The 26,613-nt window shown below is 50.1% G+C and overlaps 1 protein-coding gene across 1 annotated transcript in view; it reads right to left on the bottom strand.

Annotated features, from left to right (window-relative positions):
* Positions 1-18,723, bottom strand: part of LOC144374233 (uncharacterized) — a 30,056-nt gene extending 11,333 nt beyond the window's left edge. The window contains exons 1-3 of the mRNA XM_078037158.1: positions 18,613-18,723; positions 5,616-5,828; positions 586-773 (exon numbers count right to left, since the gene is read on the bottom strand). Coding sequence (XP_077893284.1) covers positions 586-773; positions 5,616-5,657 — 230 coding nt within the window. The 5' untranslated portion in view covers positions 5,658-5,828; positions 18,613-18,723. The remainder of the gene's footprint in view (positions 1-585; positions 774-5,615; positions 5,829-18,612) is intronic.
* Positions 18,724-26,613: the final 7,890 nt, after the last annotated feature.

Below are 26,613 nucleotides of genomic sequence, written 5' to 3'. Positions count from 1 at the left end.
GTGTCTTCACACAGTGGGTGCTTTCTCCATGTTCATCAGTGAATGAGCCCAAACTGCTGATTCCCACATATCTCTGGGTGTGGGAGCCGCCATGTCCAAAGCCCCTGTCCAGCTATGTCCCAGCTAGGATGCTCTGTCCCACTATGGAAATTAACATGTCTTTATTAACCCAAAAGTGCTTTTCCCAAGGCCTGAGTTTTGAGACGCCTCTGGCACAGATCTACGTTCTTCACAAAGCCAATATCACACCAGAAAGACCACCTGGCCTCGCTGAGTCCACCTGGGAATGAGCTCAGTGCACACCATTGAGCTGTGGTGCCCAGTGTGTGGGGACTGCTCCACGGACCTCTGTGGATCAGCTGGAGTCAGGATGGTTTCTCTGCCTGAGAGCGGAGTTCACTCCCCTTGCAAGGCTGTGGCAGGCACCTCCAGGACTCGTCCCATTCGGGACTGACATTCCACTATGAGTGTGGTCCTCTATCTCATTAGGTATCACAAACCTTTGGGTCCCTGAGAGGTACATGGCAGCCCCAAGACCCAGGCATGAGGGGGCTACACACTTGGGCTTGGTGGTCTGGTGCTTACCTTGGGAACAAGAGATCCAGCACCTGATGGGTGGGGATGGAATCCCAGGAGATTAACCCCATGTTGCCGCTGCAATGTAGGTTCCTCCCACAAATGACAGGCAGGAGCTCATTCCTAAGCTGGTCCTGCCTGTAAGGTTCAAGGCTCTGTACCCTGAAGGGCTCCTCCGTGTTCTCATCATTTTCACCCTGTGTTGGGACCAAGAATGTTGGTTTAAAATGGAAATGGTGACAAACAGAAAAATGACTTGTGCCAATACACTAGAGTCAAAGCACAATGGGACAGTTCCCATCAGTACAAACACACACCCACACACACACACACACACACACACACACACACACACACAGTCAGAATAGGAGTCCTGGGCCATTCATCAGGGATCAGACTAGAGGGCCTGCTGGGTTCACCTGCCCTGTGCTACTCACTGTTACTCTTGAGCTCCTCTGCGACAATCACCAGAGGCTCTGGCGTCTAAGATGAAGCCTCACCCAGTGCATCCACAAAAGGGCTAGTTGGCCCCCCTGAGGTTCCTGGGAGCCTGAGGCTCGGCATTGTTTGCAACCACAGGAGAACATCCTTCTCCCTCCAGTTTCTCCAACCAAATGAGCTCGGATGGCTTGGTCAGTTAAGTGGGTGCCTGGATACCAGGGTTCCATGTTCTGTTTGATCCATTGTCAAGGCAATGATGTCATTTCCTGTGCCCATACCTGAGCCTCTTTTCACATAAGACCACTTTCAAAAGCCCTATGAGCTGCTGATTTCTCCTCCATGCCTAAACATCTCAGGTGCGCAGGTGTTCACCAACAACTACCCAAACATCCCCACCAGCATCTGCCCTGCTTGGTGCCACTAGAGTTCCAGCTTGGAGCCTTCAAAAATGCATTCACAACCAGTCCTTCCCTCTCAGCAGCTTTTGGACCCTGGTCCCATCATTGTGCAACTCATGGTGTGCCCAGTCTTTTCTGGAAAGTAGGGTAGCATCTAATCTCTAGGGTTTATTGTGTCTATTGGCCCATAACACCCTCTATTCTCTCTGAAACCAGAGATGGGACTCACAGGTGGCTAAAGCACAAATGTAGAGATGGGACAATCACAAGAAGGGCAGAGACAAAGAATGCACCCCAACTCAATCAGGCCTGTGTCCCACACAGGGACGTGGCCAATGTCCGTCCCATCGTGGCTGCAGTTCCCTCTCTACACCATGGCAAGTTGGAGGGGACTGAGATGCAGAGGCTGCTCCCCTCTGCCATACAACTTCCCAAGGCTTCTCCTAAGATTTCAAAAGGGCCAAGTGTGTCTAGTGTTGGGGTCTCACAGAGACTCCGAGGTACCACAGCATCCTGCTGCCCAGAACCGGTTCACCCCTCACCTCAAGGGGGCTCAGCCTCTGCATTCATGGGAATTGAAGTGGGTACAGGTGATGGGATATCACCTCCAAGACTGAGTTATGCCAAGTCTATGACCCCTGTCTGCATCCCTGTCTCCAGCACCACTCCCTTCTCTCTCTTTCCTCCCCAGAGCAAACAAATCCATTTAGCAAGTGTGTCCTGTGATAAAGACATGACAGTCACCCATCCTCTCATTGCAAAAACACTGAGGCTCAGCCAACATGGATCCTACCAGGAACACAGGCATAAACTCAGAGTCCGATCCTCCCAGCCCAGCCTCAGTGGAGCCTGGACTCCCAGCCTCCTGAGTCAAGGAAACAGAGGTGCCTAGCCGAGCCACCTTGGATGCAGCCACACACAAACTGAACTCATCAATGCCCCTTGCTCTCAGTTGTGAGTAAGAGGGGAGGTGGTGTTTCACAACCCTGGACATCAAGTGCAGTCTCCAGGCTTTGGGGTGTGCCCTGGCCTCTCTCTATCTGCCCAGGCCCTCCAACTCACACTGGCCTTTTACCCAACCTCCTCCTAGGGCCAAACTCAATCCTGCCTCTCAATTTCTTCTGCCTTCCCCAACACACTGCTCCGCAAAATGAGCAGGGCTGGCTCTCTGTTATCATGCTGGTGTCAGCAGCAATGCCACCCCACTGACATAATTCTGAGTCCCAACCTAGGCACTCCAGCTGTCCTTGCCACATGTGGCCCTGTTTGGGCTCTGGCTCTTGCTCTTTTCTTTCATGTGCATGTGTTTTGAGGTTTTGAGTTTCTCCCACTGCAGAACTGCAGCTGTGGCAGGGTAGAGCTCATGAAGGTGACATTCTGAGCCACATCCAATCCCATCAGGACTGTGAACTGGGGTGATGCTGGAACACAGTGATGAGTGAACACATGGGAGGTGGTTGGACCCACCTTGCCTCTGAGTGGTTTCTTTTCAGGACAGGAATGTAGGGATGGGAGCCCCTGGTGTGGGGTGCTTTGCACAAGGCGTGACCACGGGCTCTTTCCTGGCAAAAACTGGCTCCACTCAGCATGGAGAGCACTGTCATTCCTGGTGGCTAACAACAGCCCTGGACCCCAGAAAGGAACCCACACTCAAGATTAACGTCTGAGTGTGCGTGTCCTGGAGGAAATGAGGTCTCCTGATCCCAGGTGCAAAGGGGTAAGTCCTCTAACTCCAGGGGCCATGAAGGGACATCTGAGTTTCCCTTGTCCTTCTTTCCCTCTCTGAACCCATGGTGTCCTCACACTAACCACAGTTAGGACCCTGGCCTCATTCCCCAGTTGGGATCATTAGGCTCCATAAAGGACAGTCTCTAAGATGCTCAGTAAACCACCACCCTCTGCACAAGCCATAACCCTATTCACCCAAGAGGCAAGAGGATTTCTATTCAGGAAAACCAGGAAAGGGAGAGCCTTTCTCAAGGACACAAGGACATTAGTGAGTGAGGGAGTGATTAATGGATGGAGAACTATTTCCACCACCAACTTCCAGGAGCATATATGGCCCTTTGGGCACAGGTACGGACCCTTTTTTTCCAATCAACTTTTTCAGAGAAGTGAGGCTGCCTTCTAGATGGCACCTCCACACTAAGGGGGTCTCCTACTTCTTCCACATGTACATATTGCAACGGGCCTCCCACTGTGCATCTGAGAACACTCTGTGGGCATCTGTAGCCTTTCAAGACCCCAGAAACCATGCGGGCACCCCAGCACCAGCAGAGCATTTGTGCACATCACAACAATCACCCCGGGTGAGAACTCTCCGTTCCACTCTGTACTAGGCCCTGCCATCTGTACTGATCAGTCCAACCCCTCTCCTTCCTGTTTCTTGATTATACTACCATGGTTCCCACACATGGATGCCAGGGTGCTTGTGGCCCCCCCAACCATTTGAGTTCCAGGAACAGTGGAATGTGTTTGGGAACTTCTGGATGACGGGAAGTCCCACCCTCCAGGGTTTCATCTTCAATGTAATGAGTGCAGAGGGAGCCAGGAGGGCTCTGTCAGGTAGAGAGAGGTGGGAGCTGATGGAGCCTCAACTAAGTGCCCAGGACTCTGGGTTCAGAGCTGGTGTTATGTGGAATTGTTGAGGGACGTGAAGAAAACCCAGCTCACTGTACACAGAGACAGCAGATGCCCTCACGTGGTCAGGCTGCTGTGCTAATCAGAGCCCCATGATGTTCCACAGGTGTGCAGGTGGGGAACCCACGTGCCAGCCCAGGCTGTTCCTGAGCACCTCTACCTGGATTCGGAGCATGTGACTCTGCATCAGAGTCCTCACATTAATGTATCCCGGCCCCCCACCCCAAAAGTTCTCTCAGAGACAGTGAGGTTCCACTGCTCTGGACTTGCCCTTTTCTCTGGGATTCTGGGGCCCCATTAATTAGGAGGTCACAACAATTCTCAGCACACAGGCTGAGCCTACTGAGATCCCAGGAGTATCCAGGCATTGCTTCTATTTATAGTCCATCATGTCCCACGACACTGTGGACACGTATTGCACTCACCTAAAGAAACCACCAGGCCCAAGGCCTTCGTGCCACTGGCCTGCAGACACCTGGAGGAACAGGCAACCTATAGGCTGCGTGGAACCAAAGACCCTAGATCCTGGGATCTGAGCTGGACACACAGCTCATGTGCACACAGTCACCACCGTCACCGAGAGTGCAATTGAAACACCCGCAGAGTTAGCAGTGGACCTGATATGCCCACGAGTGGGGGTGAACTGCATCCCTTGAAAATGATCGTGTCCAGAGAAAGGCAAATTTTGTAGGATTTCACTTATCTCAGATTCTCAATTATCAGGTTCATAAAAAGATAAAGTACAATGTTCTTTTCCTGGGCCTCAAGGGCACTAGAATTCCGCATTGATGGCAAGAGTACGTCCACGTGAGTTCTGGAGATGCATGGTGGTGACGCCTATACACCAACATGAATATGCTTAATGCCACTCAACTGTGTCCTCCAAAATGGTTTAATTACAAAACAGATGTTCGGTGTCAATTACCACAATGTAAACCCTTGGGAGACTGCTGATTGACTCATCTTAGCCTAAGTCAATGAATAAAGGTCCTAAGGTGCGAAGCTACAAAATGAGGGATGAGCATGGATGAGGATGGGCGGGAGAATCCTCCCCCTCTAACACAATTAGGGAAGGATGTGCTGCCCTCAAGTGGCTGGGGGGCCTGGGATCCTGCCACAGAGGGGGATTCCAAACCTCACATCCCCTGACCCAGGCCAGAAGACCAGGTAGAGTCCAAGGACCCTGGGGTGGCCCAATGGCAATAAAGGTCAAAAGGAACTGGGATCTGCCTGGACCCTCAATCCCCTACTCTGAGTAGGGCTGCATGATGAGGCCAGAGGCCATCCACAGCAATCTGCCTTTACAGGAAAAGAGGGACTGCAGGCTGCCTCTGGCTCACTGACTCAGGATGGTGTTTTCATAAAGCAAGACCACTTCCTCACATTTGACCAGCAGCTCATGCGCTGACAGCACAATGGCTGGCTTGACTCAGGCCCTGAGAAATGAAATAGAAAATTCATAGCAAACCCATCTTTAGCTCTTCCACATCATCAGGGGGTGTGATTCATTTCCATCAACAAAGATGTCTGAAATGATGTCTAAACATGCTGGGGACTCACCTCCGTGTGGAACTTTTCAGGAAAAAGGGGATCAAATCTCATGAAGCAACTCTTCTCTCCTCTAGCCCATGGGCAATGCAAGAAACCTGCATGTTACCAGAGGCTCACTCTCTCTTCTCATGTCTTCTGGAAAGGATTCATGAATGCTTCCTTCAAGGTGAAGCAGAAGCCTGCATTCCCAGCTGCACAGAAGTGTTTGAGGGCAGTGTCTCCCTTAAAACCCAAGAAGAAAAACAGGTCATTAAACAGGCACATGGATTAGAGTACATGATCAATGATCCCTCCTCCCTGAAGCCTTCCACATGCCCACCTTCCACATTCACAGAGAAATGCTTGGCCATTCTCAAGACCAGGAGACCATGATGCTCATCACCAGGAAGTCAATAGGAACATGAACAGAGCAGCATGGATTGCACAAGGTGGCACACCAAGGATCTGCAGCACAGCTGCTAGAACACCAGAGCTGAACTTCAGTATTGACTTTCTGCCACCTGCCGAGTACGATGGTAATGTCAAGCACAACATGCAGATATGCAAGTAGTGGGTGACACGGTGCATCCATTCACAGAAGTGGGCAACATCTTCATTGGAACAAGGAAGTATCTTATCCTTACTCATCAAAATCATCACAAAGAATAAAATGGATGCAAGACTTCTCATTTCACTATCATGTAGCTGTTGGATTTCCCTATTAAATAATACCTCCTCCAAAATAAAAAATATCTCAGACATGTGTCAACTATTCGATGGATGACATTTTAAAAACTAGGCCTTTCCTTCATATTTATGTATGCTATAGCCCTGCCTAAGGCTCTTTGAGAAAGGAGCACATAGAATTGGATCTTTGAAAATCTCACATTTGCCGATAAATATTACCGACAATGTCAGGCATGGCGAAGTGAAAAGTGGGACTTTGGATACTCAAAGAATGCTATGTTGTGAGATTGGTGTCTCTGACTCATAGACAGCATGTGGTTTCTATGAAAGCTGGTGAGGGAGCAGGAGTAACGAAGCTCATGGAACAGATGACCTCAGGGAATACTGACAGATAGGCCAAACTGGAGAACATGTTCCAGCTAACATTGGTATTTGGGCTCCTGAGCCCAGTCCTGTTTTAAAAAAAGTTGCAGACAGGCAGTGTTCATGTACAAAATGTCTACCATGTAAAAGTGGGTAATTGAAATGTCATCTAGGTACACATCTGATAGAATGGTCTGCCAACCTATGGATTTCATTCTAACAAATAAAAAGAAAAACACAGACATGAGACAGAAAGATAAAACCTTGTCTTCACCAGGATGCCTAAAAATAAGTTTTATTTGCCTCATGCAAAGAGCTTTCAATAGAACTTCTGATTTCTGAATGAACCCATTCAATTTTATAATGCACAGATCATAAGGTTTTCTTTACAGAATATTCTCTTCTTCTTCTTCTTCAAGCCTCACATAGAAAATGTCTCACAGGACATAGGAGGGGAATGACCCAAAGGATGAGAGAATGGCTGGCACCGTTCTCAAATGTGCCCATGTAGCCTAAAGTTTGAAGGCACCTAATTGTACTCTAAAACAATGATGAACCTATTTGATCCATTAATTAATAAATAGCACCGCTTTACCACTTGAACCAAATCACAGAAAAATGGAAACAGATGATCGAATTCCACTTCTCCCATCACCTCCTGGCCCAGACTCTCCCCAGAGGTGGCTCTGGTCATCTGTCTATTAGGGAGTCACCCGTGGTCCCCTATCTCTCAGAAAAGAAAATCATCTCAGCTTCTGTCCCTAAAGCCAAGTGATGGCTGCGGTTTCCACACTGTGTGGATCTGGAGAGATGCACAGTGCCACTGGACCAGCCTATGTTCAGGGCTGTGTCTGTGTCCCACAGCTGAAACATGTGGTCCAGGGTCTTCTTTCCACCCACAGGTCCTAAGAACTTGCAGTCAGCACGTGCCTCCTTATTCACTGTGGCCACAGACTTCCTGCTTATGGCCATTGCATTGTACATGTCTTATAATTTAACACGGCATTGAAATGAACTTCCTTCTGGGAGCTTCCCAGGGCACGTCCCAAGACCTGAATTTCTGTGTTGTAGGGAGCATAGCATTCGTGCATTTTTTAAGTTTCATGGATAATGTTAAATGTGCCTCCAAAGTGTATGAAAAAAGCTTATCTTCCTATCCCCTCCCAGCACATATTATCAACATCCTTAATTTGGGTAAAAAATAAATAAATAAAACACATCATTTGAGCCTGTGTTCATCTTCTTGCCAGCTGTGTTCCAGTGACCTCCTCCCGTGCATAGTGCTCATCTGTGTTTCTCCTCGTGCCTCCTATTCTACTGGGTTGCCATTTCCTCCCAATCGGTCCCTCTGTTTTGACAATGTTTGGGGCATATTTCGTTGGAGAGTAGTTTCTAACGTGGATGGTCAATTGAACCATCTTGACAGCTTTGGGTTTTGAGGATTGAAGCCAACCCTCCCCATTTCTAGGCCACAGCCTCTTCTCCTAGATTTCTACCAGTATTCCAGTAAATATTTCATTGAATTTGATTGGTCTCTGTGTCTGGGTTCAAGACTTAGGTCCTGCACTTGCTAGCAGGGACATTGTGCTTTCTGGTTTGTTGTGTTGGCTTCTTGGGGACACTGTGAGGATCAGGTAGGCAAGGCAGGTAGAGTGGCTGGCCTAGAGCATGGCCCAGAGGGAGCGTTTGATCAACATTATTTGTAAAATGACAGCTGTCAATTATCACAACCAACATGAAAGGCCATCCTAACAATCATCATTATGAAAATATTGGTCACAATAATGTTTTCTACTTCTATGGTACATCTGTATTATACTCTCCATGAGTGAGGTCACAGGCCATGTGTCATTGTGTGCCTGCTTCTGTCATTTAGCCTGGAGGCCCCTGGCATAGTTTGCGCTTCAGGACTGGAAGCTCTTTTACGATACAGTTTTCAAGTGGCCATTGGTCGCCTGATGGTACTCCATGGGGTCATCTGAGCCTGGCTTGCATCTGGCTCCTGCAACCAACATCCTGTTTTGCTAGAAACTCCATCGAAAGAGGCTTGGAACTCCTGCTCTCTTGTTCATCTCTGAAGTTCTGCCATTTCTTCTCAGATGGCTCCACAAACCTTTCAAAACCCTCCCCTGCTCCAGGGCTTTGAAGCGGTTTCTTTGGAAGCTTCTGCACAGGGTTAAGGACAAGCCATTCCTCACATGCTCCTTCCACAGGAGGAAGAGAGGGGCCAGAGGGGCCACAGGGAGCAACCTCCTGCTCTGTTCCAGGCAGCCACTTCCAGGCTGGGGCTGCAGCCTGGGGCTCTCAGGACGGCTCTGGCTAAGGGGGAAGCCCTACCCAAGCCTGGGTCACAGCCTCCCATGCCCCAGGGCAGCTGGTGAGCACTGGTAAAGGGTGGAGGGGAAGGCTTGCACCCCAGGAGTCAGGTCTGGACAGCATTCAGGTGGAAAGAGACCACTGGTCACCAAGGGGATGTGAAGCAGGGGGTGACCCAGGGCAGCCATGAGATCTCCTCTAAAGACCACTGTGGTCCCAGCACTACAAAGGGACTGAGTGACATTATTACTCTTCCCTGTTTTAAGGACAGAGGTGTGGAAGGGATTCCTGAGAGTCACAGAAAACGTGGCTCACAGGTTTCATTTTGCCATCTAGGAGTGACCTTGGCCGCACTGGTGGCAATTCCCCGGACCTTTGATGAGCCCCCTGGCATCCTCCCAGTGAGTCCTCCCAGGCCCAGTCTCAGGGGCAGACAGCTGCTCTGACTGCTCTCCCTGGACCTGAGGATCACATGGGGTTTTGAAATTCTTTTTGTTGCCGCACTGGGCATTGAACCCAGGGCCTTGCACATGCTAGGCAAGTGCTCTACCGCGGAGCTCACCCAGCCCTGAGGGTGACAGGTTTGGAGAGCATTTGCTACCTGAGTCTTGGTGAGGTGAATCCTCATAGCCCTGAAGTCAACACGTTTCTCTACCAGCTGCGTTTGCAGGGTTAAGATCTTAGCTTGAGTTTTGTTTTCCCTTATTTCTTCACTTCTCTCTCTCTCTCTCTTTTGGTACCAGGGGTTGAACCAAGGGGTGCTTTACCACTGAGCCACATCCCCAGCCCTTTTTAAAATACTTCATTACAGACAGAGTCTCACTGAGTTGCTCAGAGCCTCACTAAATGGCTAAGGTTGGCTTCAAACATGCCATCCTCCAGCCTCAGCCTCCAGAGTGTCTGGGATTACAGGCATGTACCACTGCCCCCCAGCTCTGCACTATTCTTAATCAGAGAACCTGTGGGGCTATGTTTACTAGGTATGAATTGAGTTGCCCTCCAGAGAAAAGAAAAAGTAACAAAGCACTGCTGTGTGGGCAAATCAGAAATGACCCCAGGACAGGGTCAGCTTTCTCTCCAAGGAAACCCCACTGCCCAAAAGGAGCCCCTTGGCCAACGCAGTGGTGCACTCCTGGAATCCCTGCACCTCGGGAGGCTGAGGCAGGAGGATCAAAAATTTCAAAATCAGCCTTAGCAATGGCAAGGCACTAAGCAAATCAGTGAGACCCTGAGCCTAAATCAAATTCAAAATTGGGCTGGGGATGGGGTTCAGTGGTCAAGAATCCCTGAGATCAATCACTGGTACCACCCCCCGTGAAATAAAAGAGCCTCTGCTAAGGACTTCCATGTTGGCTGAGGCAGCTGCCTACAGTGGGTGTCCTGCAGAATGCAGTCAATCTCCCCAGGCCTGGCCTGTGGGGAGGGGTTGGCCCGGAGACCGGGGGTTAGCCCCCAGCTAATGATCACTTGGTATTGTGGTTTGGATGTCAAATGTCCCCATTACCCATGTGCTAAAGGCTTGGTCACCAGCCTGTGGCCCTTGGGACATAATGGAAACTTTAGTAGGTGGGGCCTCCTGGAAGGAATGAGATCATTAGGGGTGTGACCTTGAGGGGGATATTGGGACCCAGCCCAGTCCTACCCACCCTCTTCCCAGTTACCCAGAGATGAGCAGCCTCCTCTGTCATGTGCTCCAGCTGCCAGGATGTCCTACTGTGCTGTCACAGGCCCAAAGCAACAGGGCTAAGGTGCCATGGACTGAGACCTATGCAGCCATGAGGCAAAAGAAACCCTGTTTCCTTTTAAGGGGATTCTCTCAGATGCTTTGTCACAGCAACAGAAAGCTGACAGCACCCTTGGTCTGTGCCCCTGCTTTATACATAGGGATGCTGAGGGCCCACAGGAAGCCGAGCAGCCCCAGGTCACATGGTCCCATAAAAACAATTATTATCTATTCATTCACTGACTACATGGCAGGAGCTGGACTCCAGATCTCAGTGTTTGAAAAAGTTGTGTTTCCTTCCTGCCCCTTAGTCCCTCGCTCTCTCTTTTTGTATGAATCCAAGAAGGACCTTCAGGAGATTGCAATGCCATCCAGTCATCCTAGCCAGATTTGTACTTGAACATGAAATTCATGGGATGTTTCTGCTTCACATTGTGTTAGTCACTAGTCATCAGAGAGCTCTGTGCTTTCACCTACAGAGTGCCACCCCACTTCCCTGCTGCAAGGGCTCTTCCTGCCAGGTCACCTGCTGGATGGAGGGCACTGCCCAGTGCCCTAGATCTCTCCTGAATGTCCTGTGACCAACCCACTGCAGGCCAGGCAGACATCCACAGAAAAAAACAGCGAGAGGGTCTGGCGCCCCCTTCAGGTACTGTTATATAGATGCCCACAGAACATTCCTCAAACCTGCAGCAGCTTGGACTGCATCCAAATGCAACCACAGGCCGAGCACAGTGCCACCCACCTGTGATAGAGTGACTCAGGAGGCTGAGGCAGGAGGATTGTGGGTTTGAGGCCAGGTTTAGCAACTTATTGAGGCACTGTCTTAAGATAAAGAATTAAAAGGGCTGAGGATGTAGCTCAGTGGCAGAGCCCCTGGTCCAATCCCCAGTACCAAGAGGAGGTGGAGATACCAGAGATGGGAACTTATGAGTTGGGTCAATGGTAACTCCAAGCCCAATGAGACTGAATGCACAGGGGAAGCTTTAACCCGCAAAAGAAAAGGAGGCAGGGAGCTTCAGCTCCAGGTAAAGGACTAGGAATTGAACCCGGGTGCCTTACCACTGAGTACACCCCAATCCTTTTTATTCTTGTTTTGAGAAGGGGTCTTGCTACGTTGCTGAGGGTCTCACAAAATCACCAAGGTTGACCTCAAGTGATCCTCCTGCCTCAGCCTCCCGAGAATCTCTGGGATTACAGGCATGCACCACCATGCCCAGCAAGAAAGGAACTTTTATCAGTGCAGCCACACGGGGAAGGCCGGGGACCCACATCTTAGCCTGTCTTCAGGGGGTGACAATGACTTGGAGCTTTTATAGAGAGGGGAATGAGGGCAAGGGCTTGGGCTTTGCACAGCTGCCAAAGCAGGTGGTCCTGACCAGTTGAGGTCTGTCCATCTTCCCTGGATTGGCCAGGTGGTGCCTTGTCAGGAGAGCTGTGTCACCTGCTTTGGCTCTCAGATGCACATCAATCAGACCTTGTTCCTGGGACATGAAACAGACTGCATGGGGGTGGGGGTCTGGATTCTGAATTAAGAGCAACTTTCTTCTGCTGAAAATAGAGACGGGCTGCAACCCCACGCCCACCTCAGGAGCCAGGAAAGCTAAGATGGGTCCCGCCCTTCCTCAAGCCTGGGCACAGGCCATCTGCCTAGGCATTTTCTGTGTTTTTCCCATTTTTGCTTTTCTTCAGGCCAAGGAAATTCACGGATGTAGATCACTTGGGTTTTGTTTCTATAAACTGTAACCACTTCTGTGGGTCAGGGGCTTCTTCCAAGCCTTCTGGCTGCTTCTCCCCAGTTTGATCAAAGTTCTTCATTTTTTCCTTTTTATTTCTTTTTTTTGCCTGTTCCTTGTGCTGGTGGGCACTGATGCAGCCAGCAGGGTCCAGTAACAAATCCAAGGTGACTCAGGCAAAGGGGATGGATGGGCCATATATTGAGGCAGAGATGCTGCCCTTCTAATTCTGCCTTTAGCCATCCATTGGATGTCTGCGGGTAGAGGTGGAGGGCTGGAGTCCTCCTTACAAAATCCTTACAACTCAAGTCAGCAAACACTGAAAGCCCTGTCGCCCTCAGGGACAGGGCACCAGACAGTTCCTCGGTGCCTCCCAAAGGCTGCCAAGGGAGAAGTCACTTGGGGCCCGACTCCAGGAGGATCATCAAGGGGCGGGACAGGGGGACTTCAGGTAAAAAGCCGCAGCCAGCTCGCCCTAGGACCCCAGCCCTCACCAGCCCCACCGCTTTCCTGGACAGAAAGGTTTCCTCGAGCATCCTCACTGGGTGTCCCTGCAGCAGGGCCCCAAGATTGTTCTAGAAAGGGATCTGTCAGGTGGGAGCGACAGAATCTCATGAAATTTTAAGTACAACAGAATGCCAAATGACTACTCATTCCAGTGAAGACATGCTGCAAATAAGACTTAGAACACGTGCTGCAAACAAGACTTAGAAAAGTGTCCTCAGAGAAGATTCTGTCATTCTGCATTTGTTTCTGAAAGTTGAAGCACACAGTTCTAATGAGCCCAGGAAGAGGTTGATACCCAGTTGAGTTGGCATATGATGTGCCAGAGGTCAGGACTTCAGGGCTGCTGTCAGGTGGTTCCCGGGCTCTTCTGGTCCTCACCTTCACTCAGGGACTTTTTGTTAGTGATGGAGTTCAGCAATGGATTACTGGCCCAGAGACTTGTTCAGTATTGCTCCGTAGGAGCAAAACACTGTCACCAGTTGTAGGTAGCCAACTCCAGGTGAGAAACTTGATAGATGTTAATGCTCACGGCTTCACACCAGCAACCTGCCCCTCAGTGATCATGCTCTCTAAAATATACACCATGCTAAATTGTGTGGAAGCATTCTAGGTCTAGCCAAACCACACGATCTTTCAAAAACAGCCCAATAACATTTAGAGGATTCACTCTCCAAAGCAAGCTTGCCAATGCCTGAGCGCCCACACACTCTATTGGCGCCAACCTCACCTCCTTTTAGAATGCACACATCCACCAAGATACCACTGCCTGTGGTGGTTGAGCAGCCTTTCCAATGGACGAGGTGGATGTGAATGTAACACGTGAAGGAATTAGCATTTACCAACAACTGGAAGAAAAAAATCCATTCTCTAAGATATGATGACGGAGCGGCTCTGTGATCTAGACCATCCCCCTCTCCTGCATCCTCTCTCTTTTCCTCTGCCTCGATGGACCTCCAACTGAGCCCAGAAAGATGTGTCCTTTCTAGTCAGAAGCCCTGTCATGGCTTCCATTTCCAGGCCCTGATTCCTGGTTAACTGCAGCCAGAGCTCGCTTTCAAGGTAGTCTCTTCAGATCCCTTCCCTACCCTAACCACAGTGTGGGCTCTGGCCCCACCCTTACTCTCTACACCACCATTCCACATTAGGGTCTTCCTGTCCCTCTCTGTGACCCAGGACTGCCCATGACCGACCCCACCCAACAACAAGCTGTTGAACCAGGTGCCATCAAATGGAAGAAATGACCAGAGATGGCTAACTTGAAGATTTCACAGAATAGTCCATGAGACAAGGAATATCGTGAACCAGTGAAATGACATAAGAGGAAGTCAATGAATTCTAACCTCAAGGGCAAATCCTACAGTACACTGGCTCTCAAATTCAGCTACACACTGGAGCCACCTGGGAGCTGTGCATAGTACTGACCGCTGGACCACCCACTGGCCCTGGGCTGATGGAATGGCTCTGGGCTAAGATGGGACACTGGGGTTTGTAAATTACCAGTTGAGTATAATATAAAGCAAACTTTGAGAACATTGCTTTTTTCCCCACATGAAGAACTGTGTGCATACAGATGCAGAAGTACACAAATCTGCAGCATAAACCTCCTTGAGGGCCATAGATTAAATGCACTGCAATCACCAGCATCCTGGCTAGGAACACCACCAGCCTCCTATTTCCACCTTCCAGGTGATTGCAGCCCCGCCATCCAAGCATGGAGGAGTCCTCCCTGCTGAGAAATTTCAGTGTGCAGAATGGAGAGCCCTCTCTCCTGGGAATCCCTGCTTAGACAATAAGTGCACTGGAGAAGTTGAAATCAAGTGGGAGGCACATGGGGAGGCTTCTTGGATGAGGCCCTATTGAAAGGAGGATGGGATCTGAGGAGTGGACCAGAGAGAGGAAAGATGGGAAGTACAGCAAGTACATTCAGAGCCGAGGTCAGGCCCAAAATACAATGTTGGCTGACAAGAGAGCCCTTGCACCAGGATCAACAATTTTGAGAAGGCAATGAGGACTGCCTGAAAAGATCAATTCCACAAAATTCCATGGAAACCCACTCATCACACCTTTCTGAAAACACTGGAAATGTAGGTTTCATGCAAGGAACTCTGGGTGACAGATGGCAAAGTTTGCCAAATGCAAACATGCCTACCAGCTCTGAGAAGCCATTCTCATTCACACTGCTTCAACCAGGGAAAATCCCCATGTGCTCACTGAGAACAAGTTAGCTTGTGCCACTTGAAGCTGCTTCAACAAACAGCTTCACTTCTGCACTTCTAAGCTGTTCTCCTCAAGAACTTTCAGAGCACAGTTCAGGCATGAAACACAAAGGGTGCCAGAAAGAGATCTCTTGAATCTAGCATCACCAACGTGCAGTGAAAAAGAGGACCAGCTGAGAAGATCAGTTCTCCAAAGTCTCACTGACATCCATTTGTCACACTCATTTACAACATTCACTTGAAGTGCAGGTGCCCACATGAGTGAACTGTTTTTTTTTATCAATGGCACAGAGGCTTCAATGTGTAAGCATGCCTGTCACCTGTAAGAAGCAGTTTTGAATTCTTCTAGGTCCACAGGAAAAAAAAAATAGCATGTGCTCACTTACAACAAAGTTAATCAACAAAGCAAATTGAAACTGCTTGCAGCAAACAGCTTCCATTCTCCCATTCCCCAGCTATTTTCAGCAATCGCATCCAGAGTCCAATTCCAGCTCAATATAAAATGTGTGCTCCCAAGGAAGCCTGTATAATTGACATCACCCAACTTGGGGAGGCAAGGGGAATGCTGAGAAGATCAGTTCTTCAAAACTCCTACTTTTTCAGAAAACTCATTGAAAGGCAGGGTACCCACTTGCAGCCATCAGTGGTTGACAGATGGCACAGAGGCTTCAATGTGAAACCGTGAATGCCAATCATTACAAGTGCTTCTGACACACTCTAGTGCAACCTGGGACACCCCAAAGTGCTCAACGAGAACACACTTTGTTCCTGCAAGTGGAAGCAGCTTGCATGAACTGTTTCAATCAGGAAATTCCAAGCTCTTCTCAGCAATCACATTCAGAGCACAGTTTTGGCCCAATAGAAAAAGGGTCCTAGCAAGAGGGTCCCACACCTACGATCACCTTCATAAGGTAGCTTCCCATCTTCTGTGTGGAAGTGGGTTTCTCCTTGGCCCTTATGCTGTAGAGGAGACCACTAGGAGCTAAGCTTCATGCAGGACCATCTGACCCGGACTTTTTGCAAGCCCTATGAAGCCCTCACACAAGCTTAAATGCTACAGGACTCTGCAGACCAGTCCATGCAACAGTAGACATTCATTCATTGTCTAGAGTCTACAGGTTCCTAAATGCATGGCATTCATTATCATCAAATGCACAATTTTGATCAAAAACCATCACAGTAGATCAGGTGACAAATCATCACAATAGATCAGGTAACAAAAACATATATATTTTCAAATAATAATATATTAATGGGAACAACAAATACAGGATAGAGTAACAACTGTGTTACTAAACAAGGTCAAAGACAATGGCAAACTATAGATTCAAACTTTGAAGCAGATAGTAATCAATGTAAATATTCCTGGGCTGCCTCAGCCCCGCCCAGGCACACAGCAGCAGAATGGTTTTGCAAGCATCCTCAGGAGGGCTGCAGCCTTCTTCTTTGCAGGACGAGAGGGAGGTTGAGGCTGGATCCACTCATCATTCTTTTGGGAGAGGCTCCTTTTCCTCAGCACGAAGTTGGGTTTCGTGTGAGGGTTCTTTGCGTAAAATACGTTGGCCTGCGCTGGAATCCTCAGCTCTGGGGAGAGAGGGGTGTACAAAATAAGGTGGCTCAGGAGGTGCTCCCTGGGACACCCCAACATCTGAGAGCCTGTGCCAGAAACGAACTGAGCCACACACCTGAGAGCTCTCCAATTCAGCACCAATACCAACAAGACAGCCTCCACAGTCCTCCCTGAGGAAGAACTAGGCAGAGCACTTCAACAGACCTAATGTCTGTTCCTACCAAAGGCTTTGGACTCCAAAACATCCCAGGTCCTCTTGCGTCTGCCAAAGCACACCACTAGGGTTTGCATCTGAAATCTCCCACAAAAGTGCCGAAGATTCAGACCCCACATGAGCCATCTTCACAGGTGGGTTTGGAAGGAAGCATTGGATGGTGAGTGCTCTGATGTCAACATGCAATTCTCATTCAAGATAAATACACTACTGGGGGGTGGGAGGAACTGGAAGAAAGGTTGAGCATGCTTGGAGGAAGACCTAAACAGGAGTGCGCCCTGGGCACCAGTACCTTGTCCCTGTTGGCTCCACTGAATCCTCATTCTCCAAGTAGAGGTCCTCCTTCTCCTCTCCGTCTTTCTCTCTCTCCCTCTCTCCCAGCCTTGTTCTCTCTCTCCCAGTCTATGCCTTTGTGGCAAGGGCTGAGAAGCTCTCCACTGCCACACACTAGAGCTTTATGGACAGCCTCAGTGCACAACCAAAGAGAAAGTTGTGAAACCCAGAGAAAAGGCCTAGGATTCCTCAAGTATGGCCACGGTGAGGACAGGCTGACCTGCACGGATACCACATTAGAGCCACGCTTCTGCGTTGGTGGAGCCTGCTTCCATGTGAACCAGGCTTCTGAGAATGGAGGCCACATTCCAAATGCTGCCCTCCTGAGAACAATGATTCCAAAGACCAGCAAAGGGCCTGCTTCCCTCCAACATGGTGTATGGCCCAGTGGTGCCATGACCCCGAGTGGGGGAATACAACAGCCAGCTTCTCCTTCCTCTGAACACCTCTTTCCTGTTGCCCTCCTCTAACCTAGAGCCTGTTCTCCATCCCTTCTGGGTTGGATGTGGGGATCTCTGCTATGAATTTCTTAGGCTACCAAGGCCCCAGACAGACTTCCTCTTCCATAGACTCTACTAACCTAACAGAAGGTTAAGATAGGAGACAAGTGATCCTAGAACTCATTGGGATGGTGGTCTTCAGCGTACATAGGCTGGGATAATGGCTGCTGAGGTGTTTGGCTCACAAAAGCCAACCAACCAACCAATGAAAAAGCGCTGACATTATTATCAGATGAGCTCTGTGGCTACGTGCTCAGGAAGCCCTCATCTGACTCTAGTTAGGGATCATAACCTGGCTATTGGGATCACTCCTTGGCTAGTGGACTCAGGTGCGGAAGACCATGGAATTGATGCAAAAACAGATGATTCAAGCTGTCTCCCAGGCTGTGTTTTCTTCCCAATTTCATCCTGTTACTGCTTGCTAGAATCTTGGCAATGCTCTGCCCAGGCAGTGGTTTTCTGGTCACACAGAAGGCTTTTAATCCTACTGCTTCAGCCCACAAAATGCCAGTTCCATCTTTAGCCCATGCATTCCCATGTTCCTCTGAAACCACTCCTATCTCAGACCACAGAACCATACTGCTCCTGGAAAGAGGCTTTCCTCCTCACTCCTCAATGATGTCAGCTTTGCATGCGTCTTCATGTCCTGGGCAGGGCACCTGGTGGGGAGCCGCACTAGCCACTGGGGTATACCAAAACACCTGGAGAGCTTACACCAGCAGAAGTGCAGTTGGCTTTGTGCACGAGCCCAACACACCCTGTTAGAGTGTTCTTGGGGGTCAGAGAATGCTCTTTGGTGCTAAGAGTTGACCTGAGTCCACATCCTGACCCTTGCTCTCTGTCATCTGATTGTCCCACTTACTCTGACGGTGAGAGATGATTTGGCCCAGCTCATATTCCTCCGGCTTCTCCTGAGTAAGCAAGTGTAGCTCGAGGGCCCTGCGGATGACGACAGGAGCCCGATCGTGGCAGGTCACCTGGAGCAGCATGGAAGACAGGCCTTCAGGAAATGGGCCTTGAAGTGACTACTCAAGGACAGTGGGCAGGGGCATTCTGGAGGCACCTCCACTCTAAATACAAGGGCAACATCCATGACCCTACTACCTGAGGCTGACCTCCTGCTCATCGCGTGGGCTCTTCCCATAGGCTACTAGCCCAATCCTTGTACATAGGACTTCCTGGACCTGCCATTGCTCTTTGTGGAGCTGCACTTCTCTCCAAGTGAAAGGACCCCACTACCTGCATACAGATGCAATCTCATCCCACAAGTTGGGAGGAATGGGACAATAGCCTCCAAGATCCTAGGTCTGCCCGAGGATGCAGGCGGCATTGGGAATGGCCTAGGCACAAAACCTAGAGGCTTTGGTCTGGATTGCCAGGGCCCAAATCAGACCCAGGAACATGACCACACACAGGAGTGACGAAAGATAGCCATGAGAGCTCCTGGCTTCCAGAGGCTCAGTGCTGGCTGGGGTGTACGAGGGCACCTGTTCCGCCAAGGGTGGTCATTGGGTTACCTGGACATTTAGTGTGCTTGCTCCACATCCATACTGACTCTGCAGAGAGACCCTCTCAGCTCCTTGTTCAAGGAACATGCAGAACCTCATACTGGTGTCCTGCTCCATAGAGGCCAGCATCCCATACAGAGGAAGCTGCAACCTAGGTCCTGGCCTGTTCTCATCTGTCACCCATACCTGCCTCTGCCCTTCTGGACTGCATGCTGCCACCTGACACACAGACTCCCTCAGACATGGCGGTGGACAAGCTGCTGTTCTCCCTCATCTGAGCTCCAGCCCTTCACACTGACCTCTTCCTTCTTGATTCCCATCTATCCTCCTGATCATCCAGAAGCTCCAAATCAAGAGGGCATGAGTAGTCCATGGTATTGGACCAGTGTCTGCTCCCCACCCAGGTGTAAGCACCAGGGGACATTCCTGCTCCCAGGCTTACCAAAACAGTCTTGGCCATCTTTGGACTTTGTGTTTCTAAGTGGACACGAATTAAGCAGGTGTCTCCCACCTGCCTGTGGGAAAGCGGCCTGGAGGACTTGCAGGTTGATTCTGAGAACTGTGGGGGATGGAACATCAGCAAACCCAGAAACAGAAAGCCACCCCAGCCTGTCAGTTGGCTCTATGGGCTTCTAGCACATATGTCCAGGTGCTCAGGCTTCTCATTTCCCCAGGTGGGAGTGGAATGGCAGCACAAGTACAGCTTGAATAAGGTAGGTGTTTACCTCCTTTCCCTTGACCTCGCGGCGTTTCCTCACGATGAAATAATATTTGATTTGTGGATTCATGGACAGATACATCAGTGAGTGGTCAGGGACCTTGATTTCTGCAGAGCAAAGTGGAGAGAATTGTTAGGTGGCACTCAAGGATTAGACCACAAAACACCCACAACCCCTGAGAGTCTCCGCCAGGGCGAGCCTGCACCAGAATTGAGAGCCCTCCTATCCAGCTACAGTGCCACCAAAGACTCCCTCAGTGATTCTTCCCTGGAGAAGATGATGTACAGGATTCTAAACCAAAAGAGCACCTGGCAATGGAAACAGCACCTTGGGCCCAGAACTTCTCAGTGCAGGTTGGATCTGCCAAAGGGACACTGCTAGGATCTGCATCAGGATTGGCAAAGGCTCCTGTGCTTAGGCCTTTCTCCCCAGGGCAGCCATGCTCACACATGGGCATTCAGGGAAGCGTTGGATGGTGGGGGAATTCATCCCCTTGCCCTGGATGAATCCACTCATGGATGAATACACGGAGGGGAGGTGTGTTGGGCATGGACATGGGAGGACTTGAGCAGGGTGGTGCCCTGGAGAACTCTATTGTTTTCTAGGATCGCTCTCCTTCCCCTTGTTTCTCATCAGGAGCTGTCTGCTTGGTACTTTTATTCTGGTTCTTGTTCTACTTCTGGCTCTTCTTTCTGTCCTGCATCTTCTTGTAGTTCTTTCTGGGTCTTTTTCCTGTTCTTACATGATTCCTTCTTGTTCTTCTTCTTGTGTATCTCCCTCCACCCTTCCTTCTGTTCACCTCCTTCTTTTTCTTCTTCTGCCTCCTGCTCTTTATCGTGTGATCCTCTCCCCACTCAGGAGTGTCTCTTTCTCCTCCTCCTCCTTCTCCTTCTTTCTCTGGCAATGGTGGGGCGTCCTGAGGAGTTCAAATCTATCACACTCTTCTGCCCAGATGCAGCCTCTGTTCAGTAGTCCAAGATGAAATCAGTTCTCAATCAATGGCCAGGAGTGAAACCAAGACCAAAGACAAGTGACTTCCTTTCTTTGTCATTGTCACAGTCAGGAAAGACTGAATAACAGACACCGCATTCTGGATAGGCTTCTACCTGTGGTAGTCAGCACCTCATCTGGACCAGGATTGCTAAAATAGATTCCACCTCCATAAAGCTTCCCCAATGAAAACAAGGTTTCCAAAATCTAGGAGAGGGCCAGCATCACTGCCACCCTCCTGCCATAAGGCATAGATGCCATCACACCTAGTGGGTTCCAGGCCCCCCGTAGTCCTCCCTTGTGAGTAAAAGACGTCTGAAATCACCTTTGTAGATTCTCGGTTTGGTAATTCCTTTTGACTGGCTTATTTTTTTACTAGGGATAAAGCCAGAGGCACTTAAGCACTGAGACCATTCCCAGGCCTTTTGACTTGGGTACAGGGTCTCCCTAAGTTTCTGAGGCTGTTTGGAAATCCCCTTCCCCCTGCACTGCCTCCCAAGTCCCTGAGATTCGCAGACACTGCCCCTTGCCCAGCTCCTTGCACCTCAGTCTTCCTCATGTGTGAGACAGAGCCAACTCAAATGAGGCAGTGTGTGAAAATGGGAAAACTCACTTACGTGCTCGACAGATGGTGGGTTCTACTGTGGACAGGCTGGGATGGTGGAGGCTAGGAGTGTCGGGCTCACAAGAAAGGAAAGAGCACTGGCATTGTGGACAGCTCAGCATTGTGGCCTCTGTTCTTCAGATGCCCTTCTTTGTTGCTGGAAGGAATAATAACCTGGCCATTCTGATATCTTCAGGAGATGGGCACCCAGGCACAGAGGACTTGGAATTGTTCCAAAAAGAACCCAAACAGGCTGTCCCCTGGCCTTGACTTCCTCTTCACTGAGTCCTGTTCCCAGTTGCTGCAATCCTGACATTCTTGAGTAGGCAGGACTTCTCATATCCTGGCCATGGATTGGGACCTGTGCGGCTTCCGTCCATAGCAATGCTGATCCAATCAGGACCCATGCTCTGCTCCTCTTCATTTGAAGGCATCCTTATCAGTGAGCCATAAACCAAACTGATGATAGATTGAGCCTCTCTCTGCCTTGCCCTCATCGATATTAGCTTTGCATTGCCAGACCAGGTCCAGGGGAGAACACATTTAGAGAGGTCCAGCAGCCGCCTGGGGCCTCATTGAACTCGTCCACACTGGACACGCCCATCACTGCACTTGGTTTCCTGCACCAGGCCCACCACACTCTGGCTATTTTAGGGCCAAGGCCCACTTTCTCTTGGCTGTGAGTTATCCTGAGCCCACTGTGGATCATGTCTCCCCACTGTCTGATTGTCCTACTTACTGTCATGCAGAGACATCATTCTCAGCAGCTCAAAGTTGTCCACATCCTCATGCTGCAACAAATTTTGGTCCAAGGCCCTGCGGATGAGGCTTGTCACCCTCTCCTGACACGTCACCTAGATCAGGGTGGGACAAATGTCATCAGAGAATGGCTTTTAGAGGAGCTACCCAGAAGACTGTGGTCAAACATTCAGGAGAAATGTTAGCTACATATACAAGGGCACAATCTTGTTATCCTGCTACCTGAGTGTGGCCTCCATATACCGCCTGGGTTCTTGCAACGTGCTACTAGAACAATCCTGGTACAAATATCTGCCTGTACCTGCCATCTCCCCTCCCCCTGGGGAGCCACATTCCACTCAGGTCAAAGGACCAAACTGCCTATGCACAGACACACTCTCATCTCACTGAGATGACAGCAATGGGCCAGGGATCTGCGCACCAAGTGTGCTCTGGGATGCAGGCTGCCTTTGTGGGTGGAAGAGGCAGATGCACTGAAAATTTTGGTCCTGACTGCCACTACACAAAACAGACTCAGATACAAGAGTGTGCACTTGAGTGCTTCATGATAGCCTGGAGAGGCCCTGGGCTCTGGAAGCTCGGTGCGGGTCTGGTTCTAATGATGTACTTGACTCAGCACTGGCAGTCACTGAACATGTCTCCTCTGCAGCTGGACACCTGCAGCATTAGCGTGTCTACTGCACATCCATAGAAATTCTGCCAAGAACCCCTTTAGCTCCGTATTTACATACATGCAAAGACTGACATTCCGAAGTTTGGCATGACCCCCCAGGTGATCCCGACCCCAAATTTTCACACCTAGTCATGCTAAGGAGGTTCTCTTCCCTGCCACCAGGAACACACCCCCTCCTACACATGTGACAAGTCACTGCCAGCTCCGCTGCTCCAACCTCACTCATTGAGAATACCAAGTTCTAGGCACTGCAGCCTGCACCCTGGACATATCTCTGCCTTCATCTGTCCACAGCACTTCCGTCTGCACTTCTGGCCTGCCAAACCCACAATACACAGGCCCACTCACCGCTGCAGCTGGGCATGCTGAGGCTCTCCCCACTCAGGTCAAGCCCTTAAGACTGACCTCTCTCTTCTTAATTTCCCACCACAGCCCCAGGGTTAGCTGTGTCTCCTGCCTTCCACTGTGGGGACACCCAGGAGGCAGCCCTGCTGTCGGGCTTACCAGGATGCGCTTTGTCTCCCTCAGGCTCTGTCCCTCTAGGAGGACGTGGACAAAGCGGCTGTCTTCCACCTGCTCGCTGGAGTGAAGCAGTGAGGAGCTGCTACTGGTGACTTTTCTCACGCACCACTCATTGGTTTGGGTGGCCTGGGGCAATGGTCCTGCAGCCACCGCAGAGCTGCTGCTCACAGCTGCTGGGATCCTGGATGCCACTGCCACAGAAGGCTCCAAGAACTGTGGGGGATGACAACATCAGCAAAGCCCAGCACCTGCACCCCACCCAGCCTGGCAGTTGGCTCTGTGGGCATTCTAAAACATCCATCCAGAACCTGAGGTTCTTGTCCCCTTGGAGGATGTGGAGTGGCACCAGGAGTAAAGACTGAAGAAGGTGGCTGTTTACCTCCTTTGGCTTGACTTTAAACAACTTGCTGGCAGCTGTTTCCCGAAGAAGAAAGTTATAATCCACTCTGCCATCCAGGGCGTAATATACGTTTCCATCAGCAGGGATCCTCAGCTCTGGAGAGGCAGGGGCAGAGGCGTGGTAGGTGACACTCAAGTAATACACTACCCAACATCCCCCACAACTGAGAGCCTCTGCCAGCTCAGGTCTCACACACAGACCTGAGAGCCCCCGAATCCAGCTACTGTTGCACCAAAGACTCCCCACTGATTCCTCCCTGAGGACCCTCTATGCACAGGAGGTCCCCTACAGGAACACCTTTCAAGGAAATAGCCCCTTGTACCCCAGACCTTCTTAGTTCACGTTGGACCCACCAAAGACAAACAGCTAGAGTTTGTATCTGGATTGGTCCCCAAAGACTCATGTGTTCAAATTTTTCTCCCCACTGCAGCAATGATCACAGGTCGGTTTATGGAAAAGCACTTGATGGTGGGTGCCTCCACTTGCCAGTGGATTCATCCACTCATACAGGGCTACACTAATTGGAGGGGTATGGTTTGGAGGTGTGTTGAGCGTAGGTGGAGGATGTCCACAGCAGGGCTGTGCCATCCAGAGATATATATTTCTCTTGAGTTCCCCACTTCTGCATTTTCTCCTCATGAGTCTAATTCTCATTCACATTTTTAATCAATTTATTGTTATACTTCTTGTTCGGCTTGTGTTTCTCCTTCTTGTTCTTGTTCTTCTTCATCTTCTCCTCATGCTTCTTCTTAAAGTCATCTTGACCTTCTTATTCATGGTCTCCTCCTTCAACTTATTTTCATTTTTCTACTTCTCCTTCTCCTCCTCCATGTCCTCCTTCTCCTCGTCCTCCTCATCCTTGTCCTCCTCCTCCTCGTCCTCCTCCTCCTCGTCCTCCTCCTCCTCTTTCTTCTTCTTCTTTCTCTCTCTCTCTCTCTCTCTCTCTCTCTTTCTCTCTCTCTCTCTCTCTCTCTCTCTCTCTCTCTCTCTCCAAGAAGAGTTTACAAGCTGTGAAGGGTTCTATTCTACCACACTCTTCTCTCTAGAAATGGCCTCTGGTCCTAAGTAAACTCAGTTTGCAATGAATAGAAAGATTGGAAGCCAGAAATGATTCTTCATTGAACTGCTTTTCTCATGTACTCATCTAGGTCAGGAAAGGCCACCAAAGTAGGCACCCTGTGGTTGTCTGTCTTCTTTGACACAAGACAAAGAAGCCTCTCTTCTTGGCCCCTTGTGGATAATAGCTTTGCAATGCCTCCTCAGGCCAAGGAAAGAACACATGATAGGCAGGTCCACAGCCCCTGGGGAACATGAAGAACCTGCAGATTTATGCCCCATCATTACACTTTGTTTTATGCACAAGTCCCACCATACTCATCCTGGGCACTGGGTCAATGCACACTGTGTTCTGGCTCCCAGTTATCGTGAGCCCACTGTGACTCACTGCTCCCTACCCTCTGATGGTTCCACTTACTCTGATGGTTCGAGAGAATTTGCAGAAGCTCGTAGTTTTCTGGGTCCTCCTGCTGGAGCAAGTGTGCATCTAAGGCCCTGCGGATGATGACTGGAGCCCTGTCCTGGCAGGTCACCTGAGCAGGGTTGGAGAAAGCTCATCAGAGAGGGAATTTGGGAGTAGCTACCCAGAGGACAGTGCTCAAGGACAATCAGAGACAAGTGAGCTCTCAACACAAGGGCACCATCTTGATACCCTGCTACCTGAGGCCTTCATGTGATCATGTGGGGGTCTTCCTATGAGCCTCTAGTCCAATCTTAGTACAAGAGTTTGCTTCAACCTGCTATGCCCTACAGGGACAAGGGAATAAGGACCAAAAGACTTTGTACAGACACACTCTAGTCCCATCAAGATGGGAGGAATGGTCCAGTGCACTTCCATATCCCTGCTCTGGTCTGGGATGCAGCTGCATTTTTGTATGGACCAGGCACAAACCCTAGGTGCTTTGGTCCTGACAGCCAGGGCACAACACACACTAGGACTCTTTAATGATAGGCATGGAAGCTGCTGGGCTCGAGAGTGTCAGTGCTTGCTAGGGTGTCAGGAGGTTCGGACCCAGCAGGTACAGTGGTTCAACATAGCTCCCCTGGAGGTGGACACCAGAGTCTCATGATGGATACTCCACACCCAGGAAAATTCTGCAGAGAGAGCCGCTAAATCTCTATTCACATACATGCAAACTAGGACACTAATGGGGCCCTCCAAGGCCCCCAGTTCTCTGTGACCCACACCTACCCACCCTAATCATTCTACAATGGCTCCCTTCCCTTCAACCAGCAACATATCCCCTCCCACACACAAGAAAATGACTGCCAACTCCTGTGCTTCAACCTCCACGGTTCAATATACTCCTCCTCAATACCAAGGTCAGTAGAGGATGGCCTGTACCCTCGATATTTCTCTGACCTCCTCTGAACCCAGCACTCACTCCTGCACTTCTGACCTGCACATCCCAAAACACGCAGGCCCACTCGCACCCAGACCTGGCATGCTGCTGCTCTCCCGCCTCTCTCTTCCTCACTTTCTGCTCTCCTTCCTGACCTTCCAGAAGCTCCAGTTCAAGAAGACAGGCCTAGTCCAAAGTGTTTGCTGTGGACTCGGTCTTCCCCACTGTGGGCTCCCAGGAGACTCCCCTGCTCGAAGACTCACCAGGATGCTCCTATACTGTGTTGTCC

The sequence above is a fragment of the Ictidomys tridecemlineatus genome, unplaced genomic scaffold (genome assembly GCF_052094955.1).
Source record: "Ictidomys tridecemlineatus isolate mIctTri1 unplaced genomic scaffold, mIctTri1.hap1 Scaffold_626, whole genome shotgun sequence".
NCBI classification, from domain to species: Eukaryota; Metazoa; Chordata; class Mammalia; order Rodentia; family Sciuridae; genus Ictidomys; species Ictidomys tridecemlineatus.
The sequence above is the reverse complement of the archived record's forward strand: the minus strand, read 5'-3'. Positions and strand labels throughout refer to the sequence as shown.